This window comes from Apteryx rowi, unplaced genomic scaffold (genome assembly GCF_003343035.1).
Source record: "Apteryx rowi isolate R43461 unplaced genomic scaffold, aptRow1 scaffold_131, whole genome shotgun sequence".
NCBI lineage: Eukaryota > Metazoa > Chordata > Aves > Apterygiformes > Apterygidae > Apteryx > Apteryx rowi.
In genome coordinates this window covers 1,097,040-1,113,438 of record NW_020447542.1, presented here as the reverse complement: position 1 = coordinate 1,113,438, position 16,399 = coordinate 1,097,040, and the positions used below count along the sequence as shown (strand labels likewise).

The 16,399-nt window shown below is 36.1% G+C and overlaps 1 protein-coding gene across 8 annotated transcripts in view; it reads left to right on the top strand.

Annotated features, from left to right (window-relative positions):
• Nucleotides 1-16,399, top strand: part of CWC27 (CWC27 spliceosome associated protein homolog) — a 114,494-nt gene that overhangs the window by 16,543 nt on the left and 81,552 nt on the right. The window contains exons 11-13 of one of the 8 annotated variants that reach the window (XM_026056448.1): nucleotides 450-522; nucleotides 4,413-4,587; nucleotides 6,813-6,829. The exons of 6 other annotated variants lie outside the window; for them this stretch is intronic. In XM_026056448.1, coding sequence (XP_025912233.1) covers nucleotides 450-522; nucleotides 4,413-4,541 — 202 coding nt within the window. In that variant the 3' untranslated portion in view covers nucleotides 4,542-4,587; nucleotides 6,813-6,829. Of the gene's footprint in view, nucleotides 1-449; nucleotides 523-4,412; nucleotides 4,588-4,898; nucleotides 4,978-6,812; nucleotides 6,830-16,399 lie in introns of those variants that run through there. One more of the 8 variants, XM_026056446.1, reaches the window with a different exon arrangement.

Here is a 16,399-nt window from a genome sequence, read left to right as displayed (position 1 = left end):
ATCTGAGTAGGTTCCAGGCAGTTCTTTTCCTGGTCCAGATGACAGTGCTGCTTTTAAAGCTCCTTGTAATTTTGTGTTCGCTCTGAAGAGAAGACACAGTATATTTAAATAGCTGAAAATAAATGAGCAAGAACATTTGACATCAAACATTCAGCATAATAGCATAAAAAGATACGATAAACAAAATCTGTAATTTAAATGAGCGTTCATTTTATCTGTCATATGATTTCACTTTTAGTTAAAAGCAACTAACTTTTCTGCTTTGGCAAGCTGCATGGAGTCAACAAGGTATGTGTAGTCAGATCTGTGAATTAATGGTAATCCATTAGTGTTGGGCCCATACGTAAATCTCATCTCTTTGTAGAATTGTGTAGTGTTATGTACATGAGTATAAAACTCGATTTCCTGAGCACTGGCTTTCTGTTACTCGTTCTTTTTTTCCCTGTAAGTGCACCTGAGTCACACTATATGAAATGTGAAAGGCCCTGCTTTTTTGTGGATTTGAAGGGCCTGGGGACACTGGTGAGTATAACATATTCATCAGAGGGAAGATATTTGATCTCCTCAAAATTTGGTTCACCTTTGTCTTGATGGCTGTGCTAGATATAACCAGGTGTTGTTTCAGAGGACATATGCAAGACATCCTTTAAAATCTGTCCACTGTTTTTCCTTTCTGCCATCTTTGATATTGTGCTGTGTGGCTGCTTTGGAAGTTGGTGGCTGTGCCATCTCTGCTGTGGACCAGCTGTCCGCAGCAAAGTATATTGAAATCAAGGAGGATGATGGGTAACTTAGATCTCAAAAGCTGATTATTAGTCCTAGGGTTGAGATCCATGAAAAATCCCAGTGATAAATTGCATGAATATTTATGTTGTGTCAATAAAAATGATCATGTGTCAGTGTGGGGGGCAAGGATACATCAGGTAGTTTTCTGTCTCAAATCTTGCAGAAACATTGTGCTGAAGCAGTTTTCTGACTGCAGGAAGTAGTAGTTCCTGTTTTTCAATACTATGCCTTCAGTGATAGATTAATCCTGCACCCATATAATGTTTTTGATGTTATCCATAATACTGTTCTATATGGAAAAAAATATAACCTTCTTAGGGTCAGTGTGCTGTCCTTGATCATGGACACAAGTCTGAATAAAAGTGTGTTGGTCTTTCAAATTTGTGAACGATTAGGAATGATCTAGGTTAGGTTCTTGTATGGCGGGCTTTGGACAAAGATCAGTGTTAGATAGCTATATCAGATTGTGAAGGGGAAAAACACAGAAATAAAAAAATTCTGCAAGGAAAGTTTTTCTTTTTCTGAAACAGTATCCTCAAGTATAAGGAGGCCAAACAAAATCTTTAGAATAGGACATTTGACACTGTATGTACTTGCTACCCATCTTTCCAACAGTCTGCCCAAAAATCTGTTTAACTGTCCATTGGGTTTTTCAGGGATGTATACCAGAACCAAACTTGCTTAAGGTGTAACAGTAAGTTTGCTGCATGAAGGAGACACAAATCTAAGCATATGCTTTGGAATACGTGAAGTATTCTATGTCCAAGCTTGCATGATATTTTTCACATTTTCAGAGACATTTGTGTAGGTGTTCCATAAGCTGTCGGCTGTTCATCCAGAAGGTGGGTGTTGTGTGTTTGTGATTATTCCAGTCTTAAGGGCAGTAGCAGTAGAATTATGGGCTATCTTATCTCAGAAGAGGGCTTTATTTATTAGATCCAGTTTTAGCAGTTGGGAGCCATAGCCCTGGGAGCCACCACTTAGTATCACAGGTAACATCAACTTCTAGAATCTGTTACTTTCCAAATGGTAGTCTGGCATCCTCTGACATGAAAATCAAAGACATAGCATTGTTGATCTGAATAGGTATTAACTTTGAGGTCTGATGAGATAAAGTAAGATAAGCAGCCCATTATTTGCAGACCATTTCATTATTTGAAATAGTGACCTGTTTTGTAAGTGCACTGGAGATGATTGATAATATTTTTATGGGACTTTACCACCTGCTGTAGTCCAAGTGGTGTTGATCAGAGCAGACACAGATGTAGGAGGTGCGAATATCAAGCAAAAAGTTGGATCCACTAGGCATAGCTTGAAGGGGAATGTTGAGTAACATGTCAGAGGGCCAAGGAACATCTGATATCTATCAAAATTGTTAATCTCATCAGAAATTTAAATCTGCAAACAGAATAATTGGCCTTTCATAATATTTTTTCAGAGTAGTATCTTTTTAACAAGGATAACTTTTTCAACAAATCTGTATTCATTTGTATAAGTTTGCACATCTGTTTCAGAGAAACAGTATGGAAACAGTAGACACCTTCTCAAATTCATGGTACTGAGATCCCAGGCACCACCACTTCTAAATGCAATCATACTAGGAGTGCTCAGAATGGTGAAGTTAATTTTAGTGTGTATTTGAACCTTTGGTGTATGTTTTTAAAAAATAAGTTGAGAGGCTTTCCAATTTCATATTAGGTAGGAAACCTCAGGAAAAAGAATTTCCCACTTTTTCTGGCAAGTTGTTAGAGAAATTGCACAGGTCTGTTGCTTTTAGAAAGGTTAAACCTAAACTTCAAAGTATAGAACAGATGGTTAAATGAAAAAATACATGCAGATAAAGGAAGTGTTTGCCATCATTGTAATAGGAATCAAATTCATCAGCATTACATCCACTTTGTAAAATGTCAGTGGCTGGAGATGATCAGCTGAATGCTTCAAAGTGAACAATCTTCTAGCCTAATAATTAAAAAATATTTCTTTTACATTTGTTTTCATCCTGTAGGTGGCGCTGGGGTACTGCACATTTGGAGCTACCAGCATTTTTTTAGTTTTCACTGCTGCTTGTAACCAAGATATGCAATGTGCAAATAGAGTACAAATAAGGAAATTGCTGCATAAATGCATTGATTAATCATAAAAACAGATAGAAATAGGTAGGAATATTTCTAGATGTTCCAAACTTCAAAAAATTTGTTAGCTGAACTGTAAGAAATTAAACTGTCTTGGCTAGAAGGGTCTGAAGATTTCTGTATGTATCTGGGCAGCTTTTTGAAGAGAATATTAAATAGGATTAGAATTATTTTCCCCACCTGTTCTTATCATTAAAGATCTCATAATGATTTTAGAACAAGTAGGATTGTTTGCTTTGGTGCCTGACCCAAGTTCTTTACTTTAGAGTTATAAAGATTTAATTTTTCTCCACTGCTAACTAGTTATTGCATATTTTGTTACCTTGAGATGACTACATTTATGTAGCTACTGAAGTAATTTATGGATTATTTCTGAATGTCACAGCTATAGCAAGATAGTATTTTGGAATGTTTAACAATTTTCACTGTACATCAACAATTTCAGTTGCATCCCTATGATGGATATGCTATTGAATGGCAATATGAAGTACATGGCTAGAATAGCCTAACTGCTGAGGAAGAAATGCTGACTTTTCTTTTTGAGTAGCTAACATTACTTGAATTTAACTGAGTTTGTATTTCCCGTTGTTTTTTTCCCTAAATTTCTGGGGTCTAATGTAGTGCTTTGATTAAAATACATTTATTAAATACTATCCTTCAGAAAACATTTATTGATAGATGTACCTTCAAAAATCAGCTTCTGTAATTTGGGCTTCCAACAGGCTATTCTACCGAATTTCAGGTGCCTGTATTTTAACAGTGGTTTGCTTTAAAAATATATATATATATATTTTAGTAATGGATTAAGAAGGACAGTAATAATCCTTTATCTCTGTGTTGCTATCATCTGTGGTTTCTGTGTGAAGTCAGGAAGGCAAGTAGCGGAGTACAGACCTTGGATATCAAAAGAATAGACTTTGTCTTATTTGAGGAACTGGAAGGTGGTATCCTGGCAGGTCTTTAAGGACAGTCTCCTCCAAAAGAATGGTCCATTCCAGTACTCAGCCGGGGGTGAGGAGGGGGAGTAGAAGTGTCAAGAGACTGGCTTAGCTAAAATAGGAACTCATGACTGATGTCCGTAAAGGACATGGAAGTGAGGACAAACTATAAAGGAGGTGTATGGAAATGTCAGGACGTGCAGAGAGGGTGTTAGGAAAGCCAAAGCTCAGCTAGAGTTGATATTGGCAAGTTAAGTCAACGGCAACTGGAAGAACTTCTGTCACTAAATGAACAGTAAAAGAATAAGCACAGAAAAATACGGGCCCACTGCTGAATGAAGTCTTCTAGGCTTTTGTGCCTAGAGGCAGGGTTCAAGGAAGAGAGGAATTACTGGTAGTGGAAGAGGATTGAGTCAGGAATTATGTGAGAAATCTTGACCCAATTCAAATCTATGGGGTCAGATGGGATGTGTCTGAGGGTGCTGAGAGAGCTGGCTGATGTCATTGCTGCTGTCTATCATCTTTGAAATGTTGCTGAATTCCTCTGTGATGGAAGGATGTTGCAGATGCTGCACCCATCTTCAGAAAAGGCAAGAAGGATAATCCAGTCAGCCTCACTTTGGTCCTTGGGAAAATCATGGAGGAGGTCTTGGAGTGGCATTTGGAAGCCAGTCCTGGCACATGAAGGGAGAAGAAGTTGATTGGAAAGAGTCAGCATGGATTTAGCAAAGGTAAATCATGCTTGACCAACCTGATTGCTTTATATAATGGCTGTATCTGTAGATGAGGGGAGAACAGTTGATATCATGTGCTTTGAGCATGAGGCTAGAATAGATCATATTCTGAGGTTCCTTGCAACCTGAATACTTCTGTCATCTGATTTATTTATTTGTTTTCCCCTGGACTGCTCGGGGCTGGAGTAACAACTCTAGCAGCTCTTTAGTTGTGTGGGGTCTTTTTGTTTGTTTGTTTTCATTTTTAAGACACCTGTACAGGTATTTCGGTATTTTATTTATGCTTCTGTTTATTAAATTCAATCCAGAGTCTCATCCTGCTGCGTTCAGGAAGATATTTTTATACTTTCTTGTGAATGCTGAACATGAGGAAGAACTTCACTGTGAGGGTGACAGAGCACTGGAACAGGTTGCCCAGAGAGGTAGTGGAGTCTCCTTGTCTGGAGATATTCAAAACCCGCCTGGACGTGATCCTGTGCAACGTGCTGTAGGTGACCCTGCTTGAGCAGGGGGGTTGGACTAGATGATCTCCAGAGGCCCCTTCCAACCTCACCATTCTGTGATTCTGTGATATTGGAAATTTTGCTGGGTACTTAGCCAGTGTGCATCAATAACGTCTCCAGAGCTCCATCTGTTAGGGTACTATATGTTATGTATTAAAATATAGTCTGATACATAAAGTACTGGATATATAACACTAGAATGTAAGCTAGATACTTAGGGGCCACCTATACATCTTTGACCTTATAGCTCTTGTGGTTTGGAAGAGACTGAAGAGTGTTAAGGGAGGATCCTTTATACTGAAATTGTTGCCATTAGAGATCAATGAAGTTCAGTCTCATCTTCTCTAATCTTACTTCCTTTCATGCGATCCTGTCCAATAATATGTTGACAGAAAGGTCTGAAAATACTGTCTTGACAGGAAAACCTATAAACTCGACAAGGATGGGATAAGAAAATTACTTTACTCTTCAAAACATTAAGGGAAATTTCCCCTCACTATCCCCCAACCCCTTTCTCGAGTAGAATACAACATCTATTTCAAAATCCATAAAAATTTTAACCAATTTTTCTGGAAAATGGAAAGGCTCACATCATGCTGAAATTCAGTTATACACATAAGCAGCACATCTTTTCTGCCAGTCCTGTGCTAATGCAGAATATCAGATATTTCTTTTAAATCCTAACCTTTAGTGGCTTTTAAAGAAACTAAACAGAAGTGTTCTGAGTGTTTTACTATTTGTTCATAAGTAGTTTAATATATTAGGATTCCTATATCCTGCTCTTTCAGTCTTGGCTTGGAATGCCATTTGAAAATTTCTTTGGAGGTGCAGTACCTCTCTAATGGAAAGGGTCAGGTATATCAAACATGGATAAAGCTTCTGCTAAAAAAATCAGTTGTGGTGCAAAGGTTTTTTGATTTTAAATTGATGAAGATTCCACTTTGGGGAAATATTGAGGAGATAAAGCAGTATAGCAGTATTTTCAGTCTTCCTGTTTTCTATATCTTGATCAACCTATGTCCAAACTGAATTTCATTAGGTTTGTTATTTGCTTTAGATACAGTAGATGATGAGCACTATAGCTAAATTAGGTGACATTTTTTCTTTCGAGGATAACTGCTTGTCCATCACATGAATTCTCGTGATGGTACTAATTCAAGTATGTCAACTTGGCTGTGAAGACATGGCAAGGACACAGGAGATGTAATTTCCATATTATGCAGATGACACCTATCTACATGTTTTCATTATACATGAGGATAATGTTCCTCCCCTAGAGGAAGACTTTGTGGGAATCTGGACACAACTCGGCCCAGATAAAGAGATAAAGGTTTTGGTGCAACTGCTTGGGAAGGAGGGATTTGATTATTCCATTAATTATGAATTAGCTTTATAGCATGAGAGTACACAAAGCAGTTACTACATGTTAAGTTAATGTCATGATCACAAAACATTTTCCTGTTTGTGCTTCATAAGTGTAGAGGCTTTTTTTCCAGCAGTCCTCACCACGCATATCCAAAACTCAGCTGAACTCAGAGTTGTGACATACTTTAAGTGGGTTGCTATCTTTGGAGAATTTATAGAGTATATCAGAAATATACAAAATTCTATGTATATGATAAATAAAGGCCTATGAAATATTATTAGCATAATACCTAATTTACACTGAAAGTGCTTTGTACTGATTCTAATTTATGTATGACTCCTATGGCCTTGCAGGTGGAACTCTTCTGAATCCTAAATACTTTAAGTCTGGGTTACCTGAGAGAACATGTCTGCTGTGCTTTATGGTAAGCAGATGTGTGTGAGCTGGAGCTACCTGATATAAAAGGGAAAAGTCCCCACTGCGGCACTGAGAAAAGGACAGGCAAAAATTGGCAGCAGTTCATTGGCTAGATATCATAGAATTTTGGAATGAGTTAATGTGACTTATGTGAAGAAACCTGATATGGAAATTTATTTTGATGTATTCTTCTAAGTTAGTGCAGTTCTCTTCCAGTTCAATGGTTGAGTGTGTGTCTAATACAGATGTAATAGCAATCTTAAACTTCTGCCTTTTGAAAAATAACTTAAAACATATAAACTTTACACACAGCTAATCTGTGTAATCTATATACCAACCCTTTTTTTTTTTTTTTTAAGTGTTTACATGTTAACGTGTCTTTATAAACTAGATTCCCAGAAAAGGAATGTTTGACATTTTTATGGTTCCTTGCTTGATCTTGACTATGGCTAATGTTAAACTAGCAAATCACACGCACAAAGATTCACTTTAGATAGAAAGAAGGAGGTTTTGTTCTATATATTTCAAGATTGTCTGAAAGAAGGGAAACCGTTTCCGAATCTTTTATTCTGCTAGCAGTATCCTAATTGTGTAATGATACCATATACAGACTCACCCACAGGCCATGTAATCCCTTGCAGTCATACCTGCTTACATGTCAGGCATTTGTTTTGATGTACTTCCACATTAACTTGTGTGTGTTAACTTGAGTGATTTATCATGGCATATAAATTCAATATGGGTTTGAAATCAAAGTGCTAATTTATAAATTGACGTTTATCCACAGTCATATGGAAGTTGCTCAATCCTGCAAATGCTTACATGACTCAATGATTCCAGTGCAATTATTCATTTCAGTAAAGTTCATAGAAACAAGCCTGAGAACCACTGAAATTACTTTGGATTGGAATCTGACAATCATTGTGTGGTATGAAGGACAAAGGAGGGGGAGGCATATTTTGGCTAAAATGACAGAAAGTCCTTACTCTTGGGATTCAGTAACTCTTTTTTTCTTTTTTTTCCTTTTTTTTTTTTTTTCTTTTAAGACTGTCTCAGAAGGTTATTGCCTTCCTTTCCTTTCCCTGTGGTCATTTTTTCTTGTCGTTTTTGCTTCAATCAGACTTTTATAGTTGCTTATGGATTTCCCTGTAAAATGGATATCTGATACAGTCACTGTAAAAAGAAAGTCAGCTACAAAGCCAGGGCCAGAAGCAAGCTGTCAGAAACGAGGAACTTTTAAGCTAGTTTTAACGTTACAGAAAATGTGCATGACCTTCTGCCCAAACCAAACTGCATAAAATACATAGAGATCAATCTTAGAGACTCTGAGTCAGGGACTAAATGAGTCTCAGTGTGATTAGAACCTTAAATGATATGCCTTGTATTAATCCATGTTATATGTTTTAGCAAGTCATTTGGTTATTAGGATTTTTCTCCTCTTCATGGTAAGTAACATCATAATACCAACACTTTTAAAGTACACTTTATTATTCTCATTTGTTTTAAATGCATCTTTTTTCCCAATGAATAAGCGATCACACACTTCAGTCTGACTAGTATTCATTATGGAAAGCAAAATATTTGATTTAGGTAAGTCTAAGATTTTAAATTTTATCCATTCCTCTTTAAAAAAAAGTTGATCAGTTACGTTTTAACTGATAAGGTCTTCTTTTAATTGCTTCAGAAAATGGAAGGAATGATCTTCTTTTCCTCTGGTAAGAAAAAATGGTCCTTAAGTTGTCTGTAAGTTTCAGTAGCTGGTGTGTTCCTTTTCCTTTTCCTTTTTATATTTTGTTCAAGAAATCCAGTATTTCAGAAATTTGTAACTGACATGCAGGAAAGAAAGATTACTTCTGAATTGGTTTTAGAAATACTTTATTTTTCTGAATAAGACCATTTACTTACTGCTAAGGATTGCATGATTCATTTATTCTTTTCAAAATAATGTAGATTTTTCTGTATTCTTTATCTTAATGGCATTCATTTAAAGAAAAAAATAACCCCAGACATTGTCTTTGTAGAGTTAATGATTGGCAGTAACTTAAAAGCAGCCTATAGCATATTAAGCACAAACCCAGATTGTTTGGGCACAAAACCCAGAATCCCAGCACTGAGATTTTTCTTGGCTAAGCATCAAAGCATGTTAATAGGTAGAGTGTTAGCCTGGGACAAAGGCTGGATTGTTACTGTGGTGTATTTCATCCTGCTGCTACTTGGCAAGAGTCAGTGTATTTTTGAGTGAAGTTTGTGTGTGCATTTGTCTAGTCACCTGGAAAAAAGGATGCGTAGATGACCTGTGAAAATGCAGTTAGCATGATGGAAGGTGAGAATGTGTAATCCTTATTATACAGTGAATTGTTAGCACTCTATTGTGGGCAAGGTACCATTTCAAAGCACTAGAGTACTCTCAATTGTTTAGCTGCACATGTGATTTTTTGTAACATAGCGGGACTGATTTAACAGTGGTATAGCCATGTACTTTTTAATTGCTAAATGTTCGTGCTCCATTTCCTTCATTTGTTTCAACAGACTAGAGTAGCATGGGAAGAGACATTTTGAGGTTTTGTGTTTCTGTTGTAGAATACATTTCTTCAGAATATGAACAGTGCATCTTAAAGTGGTACTTTAGTGAAGAATGACTCCAGTATGTTCAAAGACATTTTCTTTATTCATCCCATCTGCTGTTTGTGTCTAGACAGTCAAGTCATAGTATAATTTACTATATTTTTAATATTTCACATGCCTTAAAACATTACAGAGCAAAAATAGGAAATAGGTGTTTTTTAAATAGTGTAGAACAAATAAGATATGCTGTTTATCAAATTCTGCTTGTGTAATCTTCTATAATTAGGAACGTTATGTGAAAAAAGAAATAAAATTCATTTTTTGCCTGAAAGATTGCTGTGTTAAGTTCTGGTAGTAACAGTTAGTAGGTAACAGTAGTTAGCAGCTTGCTTGTTAACAACAAAACAAAATAAAATGACCAACTTTATGAACTGAGAAAATTTGATTGGAAGTCTTTCAGATGGTAAAGATAACTGCTACTAAGTTAATTATTCCTATTTTTTCCTCTGAGGTGTAGCTACTACACTGTCTTAATAAAAAGGCATATTTCCTATTATTCTCCATTCTGTTTTATAACACTTAATATCCTGGTCATTTTTGAGTACAGGTCTTCACTGAGTTGTCTGCGAGCCCACCTATGATCTTTTGTTGTCGAGTCGGATTATAGATTTCCTCTCATTCTTTGGAAGAATCTTAACAAATAGTTGCCTTTTTAAGACCGTTTTCCCTTAGGGCTGAAATATCAAATTTCTAATCAAAGCATAAACAGCATTTAGACATAGATTATGGTATTATCTTGGTGATGAGCTTGAGGTAGATGTCAGTATAAATCAACATGGGTATTCAGTTATTTTATCAAGGTTTCTTTTTTCTTTTGCTTGGGTCAACAGGGGAGCTCAGCTCCCTTTTGCTGAGAGCAGTGTAGTGGTTAATTAACTTTTTCTTTTGCTTCTCCTCTCTCTGTTATCTTTTGTTGAAAGCACTCTTTTCCCCTTCCCCGCATTGTTCTTGCGCAGGTGTACAGGCAGCCTTTCCAAACCCAGCCACTGTGCAGGACCTTTCTCAGGACACTACCTTTACAGCTGTACATGCACAGCAGCATCCTCTCTTTATTCTTTCCCACCAGCTGAATTTTAAATAACAAAATTACTTGGTCCTTTCCCTACTGTTAGGCTTCTACTCTGTCTTCAGTGCAGTATCACTTTACCGTAACAGTTGGGCCTACTGAATATCATTGACATTCCCATTTCCTTTCTAAATTTTTCATTTTTAATTCATCTTTGCTGATTGTTCCTCACAAAAACAATTTACACTAAGGTTTTGGGTAAATGTCTTTTATTAGAGTTTAAATCTACTGCAGCATATTTACTCTGATTAATAAGATTTTTTTTTTCTGCATAGTAAAATGGTTGATTATTGCATTTATGGTATGTTTTTTAAATCACTTTGAAATTTTTAAGTGAAATAATGCCAGTCCTTAAGTACAATAATAATTTGAATTACTGTATAAAAGCATGTTTAACTTTTGTGAATGTATTTTTATCTGGATAATTTACCTTCAATTTGTATCTTTGTTTTATACGTAATTTTTTATCTCACATTTCTGAGGAATGTGGGCATAGAATGTTTTGAATTGAAATTATATACCAGAATCTATGGAAATTAAAGCAATATGTGTATACTGTGGTTTCTACCATAAATTGGCTTATTTTTTGTTCTAAATAGTAGTGGTTGCAATTCCAGTCTGTATTTTGTTAATATCTTGTTACTGGATCATGGTTTTCCAAAAATATTAAATATTCATGTGCCACTTCCCCAAAAGCTCTTCTGAACACATTCAAGTTGCTCAATTTAGATACTTATTTTGGATTTTTTTTTGCCCTTTGGGGGGGGGGGCGCACGGGGGATGAATGGTATTATATGACATGAAATGCTTTCCACATGAATAATTTAAACCTTTATCTAGGTATCTAATAACAGTAATACTATTGATAATATCCTTCAGGTTCAATCATTTTTCCATTGCTTGTTAAAATTCACAATTTCAAATTTATTTGGAGTATAAATGACAAATCTGTTTGCATGCAGTCCTGGTTAAGATTCCATGTAGTGAGGAGTACTTACAAAACATGTAACTGTTTATTCCTATTAGTTGATCCACTCTGTTTTCAGCAAAGACTTGGAACCATTGACAATATTTATTGATTTCTGTCTCTTAGTGTTGATATATTGGATCTTATATTGAATGACTCTAGTAAATAGTATTAGATCTCAAGGTACAGCGCTTGTACGTAGAGTTTATGGTCACAGAGATAATAAAAGCTATAATCTCTGTTTGACAGCATACTTTCATTGTATTGAGAAGCAACTTTACTGAGAATATTGACAGGATGTTAAGTATGACTAATATTCTGCTATAACCTTGTAAACTGAATGTTTATATTTTATGACTGTTTATGAATTACATGCTCATAAACACACTTCAACACCCTGCATGTTTATAAATCTAATCTGTAGTCACAAAGATACAAAATTTATTTAGACCATTTTCATAATGTAGTAGTGCTTGAACAATTTTAAGCCTTGTTATCTTCTCTTCATGAATATATCTTTGCTATTGCTCTTGTGAATACACTTTGGTAACGAATTTTGGGGTTTGTTTTCTTTTTCCCTCAGTTTGCTTTCTGTGAAATTACTTGCTTTGAGTGATTGAGTGATAAATTGCGTAATTTCTTGCAGCTCAAATTTATGTGTATTTGAGGATACAGGAGAATACTTGAGAACAAGGGAGTATAGGGTGGCACTTTGGCGGCTAGATCCTGCAAACTTTTATTGTAAGTGTTGTGGTTTCTGTAACTGATAGTCTTACTAATTCAGTGAGTCTGAATTCAGTAAACTGACTAAACATGGTGATAAGCATTACAATAAGTTTTGCAATAGTTATTACAATAAAATATATTTTGAAGAAGAAACTTTTGAGGTTCATTACTGGGCAGGCTTTTTATTGGTGAAGAGTCAAGAATATGCACAAACTCAGATACTCCCTTTTTGATCAGAATCCTTTGCACATAATTAAGGCAAAGATATGTAAACAAAACAGGATTTTTTTGTGTTTTATTTAGCAGCTATAACTTTTACAAATTTCAGTGTGTGTGTGTGTTCCATAAAGATTTCTGTTTCTCATGATAACTTGTCTTTAAGCATGGGGAAGAGAGTTGTGTTTCATAATAATTATAAGCATGAAAAACTACTTTAGATATTTTATTTCAGAAATGTATTCATGAAAATTCTTATCAAAACTACTTGTATTGATTATTTCTGAAATAAAATTCAAGATACATTAAACAAGATAGTGAACAGAATTTGTGTTGGCAGGAGTAAAGAAAAAACAATTTGAATCCTTATAAGGGTATATCTGCTTCTAATGAGAAGAAGCTGTTTATCTAGTGAAAATGGAAAACATCCAAAAAGCCTGGACTTTCAGGGGATAAAGCTGAAAAGTCTGCTGTGATTATTTAATGCAGTGTTTTACCTAATAGAGCACAMAAGACTTAAATTCTTTTATCTCGTGCTTATCTTTTGGAGGAAAAAATCCCATTTTAATATAGAGATTTCTGCTGAAAGATACTCCCTTTACTAAAATTTTCTTTGGTTAATTGCCTTGTTAGATAAATAAAAATGCCTCTTCTTTTCAGTCTGCCATTGGCTTGCTTCATCTTAGAATCATTAGACCCTTTTACACATTTATTTGCTAGGGTTCTGTTAGCACATCCATCTTCCCCTTACATTCACTTGCAAACTGTGACCAAATCACCCTTGAACTTTGTCTGATGACTTAAGTAGATTGAACATTAACCTTTCCTTCTGTGGCGTTTCACTGCTTCCCCACTCTTTGTGTCATGTGTAAACTTGGTCGGAAATAATCCTATGTTTTGTTGCTTCGCACAAGTTAGTTTGACAGGTGTTCTTCTCTTTATGTCCATTTTGAGTTAAATTAAATTAAATTTTTCTTGGTCCTGTGTTAATGGTTCTATTATTTTTGCTCAAGATTGGTTTATGAAGGTCAGGCTTGTAAGTATCTAATTTCTATTTTCTCTTTATAAACACTGATATAACATTAAGGTTTTTTTTTTTCCTCCTCCCTCCCCCCACTTCTCTGGAATTCCCTAGGGTTCTATGCTATTAAAACCCAGCATTCCAAATGGTTCAAAAATCTCTTTAAACTTCTTTTAAAAAGTCATTGGATGCAAATTGTCTGGATCTGTTGCTTTTTTATATTACTTAACTTTAGTAGCTGTTCTTTCCATTTTGGGAGTAACTCAAAAAGATACAAAAATATATCATCTCCATAGAACGTATGTCTCCTACTCAGAAGAGAAAGAGCTATTGAATCCTTTTTTTCTTTTCTACGTATGTTAACTCTTTTCTATTTTTGGCACTACTTTAATACCTAACATACAAAGCAAATTTAGGAATATGGTTTTCTCGAAGATACTCGAAGATACATACCTTTAACTTTAGCTATGTCTGTTATCATAAATAAATGGCCAACATTTATTTAGTTACCATTTTTCTGTTTGAAAATACATTTACCTTGTTACAGTAACATCTGAGGCCAAATTAAGAAAAATACTTTTTTTCTGTTCTGTATAGGTTTTTATTCCATGATTTGGCAGCAAATTACAAATAACTAGCTTTGCACTTTTCCCTGTACAGCTAATTATTCTTTATTTTCCATGGGCCTTGACTATAAAATTAAAGATGGTGGTAAAATCATAACATCAAGGCCAAATGCCCCCATATTCTTAACTCATCTTTTAAATGACACTGTTACTAAAAAATAATGTGTTTCTATTGTATTCTAATATGTTAAAGTTGGGTCTCTCTATGAATGGACACTTGACAGCTGATTTAATAAATTCATATAGTTTTTTCTTGTTTTTCTGGAGAAGCATCATGGTAAAATGGTCTCTATCCCAAGCTGCCTTTACTAATAACTAGATCAGGTATTGTCATCTTCTATATAGAATGGCATACTATAGAGACTGCCTTTATTACCAAGAAGGTGTTAAAGGGCTGGAGTAGTACCACAGGATGGCTATCCAATCAGCTTTTCACTCTCAGGACATAGAGAGGACATTAGAGCGTCTCAGATGAGGGAAGAACCCTGGTAATTCAGATGGCACCATTGAATCCAGTGGGGAAAGCAGTATTGAATATGCAATTTTGTGGAACTAGCTCTAGCCTGTCAGATTTTACTGACAGCAACAGCTTCTTAGATGTCTCCATGGTATGTTTTCAAGCTCTTTAGGGTCCCAGAGCTCAGACAGTAAGTGACAACGCTTCTTCCAAAAAATTAGGGGAATTGCTTTGAGGCATCAGAGAAAGAGGGGTCACAGAAGCAGGCAGATGAGAATAATGCAGTATGAGAAATCTAGGGGGCATTAGAAAAAAGAAGAAAAAGATATTGCTGTAGAAGTGGGTAAGAAAGCAGGCTGAATTTTAGTGGATTTTGTGTAGTGCTACAGAAATACAGCTTAACTCTTTGCAAAGCGGACTCTGTTTTAAAAGTTGTTCAAACCACATTACTGCAATGTTGAATCAGAGCTAGTAAGTCCTGCCCAGCTTACCAAGTGACATGTGGAGGCAGCTTGTGTCGTCTTGCACTATATTCTTAGAGCAATGGAGTTGACCATTTTTGATCATATGATGTGTCAGGTCAGCATGGTTTATCAAGTCTCTTTCTGCAACAGCTAGGCTGCACCCAACCCAGCTTCTAGAGAATTGCTGGGTGTATTTGCATAGTGCTCATGACCTCCCAGAATGGAGGGTTTTTTGGAGGGCACTGAACCAAAGTGGTATTTATTTATTTACCTGGCAAAGAACCTAAGAAGCCCTCTCAGAACACTGGAGGAACACCAAGGCACACAAATGTCTCTTCAGGAGCCAGCCTCAGCCCAGCATGTGTTGCTTAGTTGAACTGATAAGTCATGTTGGACCTGAGTTGATGCCATGAAGTCAGGTGTCTTTGCACCAAGTTTCTGTATGCTTGGAACACACTGGAGGAATGACGGGCCTGGCTTAGCACCAAACCAGATCTTGTTAGAGTTTGTGTCCTGTTCCATATCTCACTAGAGCAGTTCTTGACCTTTCCAGACGTCATCTGTCTCTGGAGATGACTGTTAAGTTGCAGGTGAAGCTTGCTAGCCTGGTGTCTCCACACATGTACTGTCTGGCTAGATGTTTATAGTCATGAGCTGCTGCTGGATCCATATGTTTCTTCAGGTCAACTATGGCTGATGCTGGGTTGGACTAAATTATGCCATGCCCCAGGTCACTCAGTGTTTGGTGTCTGTATTGTCCCTACTGCTGGGATAGGTAGGGGTGGGTTTTGTGGTATGTCTGTTCCTGAGCATGGACACAAACAAATGTACACATCTGCAGCTTGCTGCTACTGTGACTTTGGGAGATCCTAATACACCATCCATCCCTCTTTACTGAAAAGATTGTACCACTCTGCATTATAACTGAGTGGTACTCTGAACTAGTAGTTCCAAATTGTCATCCACTGACTGCTATGTGGTCAGTAAGCAATTTACTGAATTGCATACAGTATATTCAGTTAGATGTGTGAAAAGGATGCATTTGTAGCCTACAGTACACTTTGAGGGGTTGTTCATGGTCCAGAAAATCTGATGACTGCTATCTAGGCACTTTATATGGCAATATTGTCTTCTGTGAAAAATAATCGATAAATATGGATCAATCTCAAAAATGTTAGTTTAATGTATTAATCCATTAAGAAGACATAAGACATGGTGATTAGTGCAAAACAATAAGAAGATCTGAACTGGAAAGGTAATTGCAAAAGAGAATCTTTGAAAAGATGAAGCAGCAGTGATCTGGATGGGCCACTTTGATATTGGGATGCACATCCTCAGATAAGCAGACCTCCAAA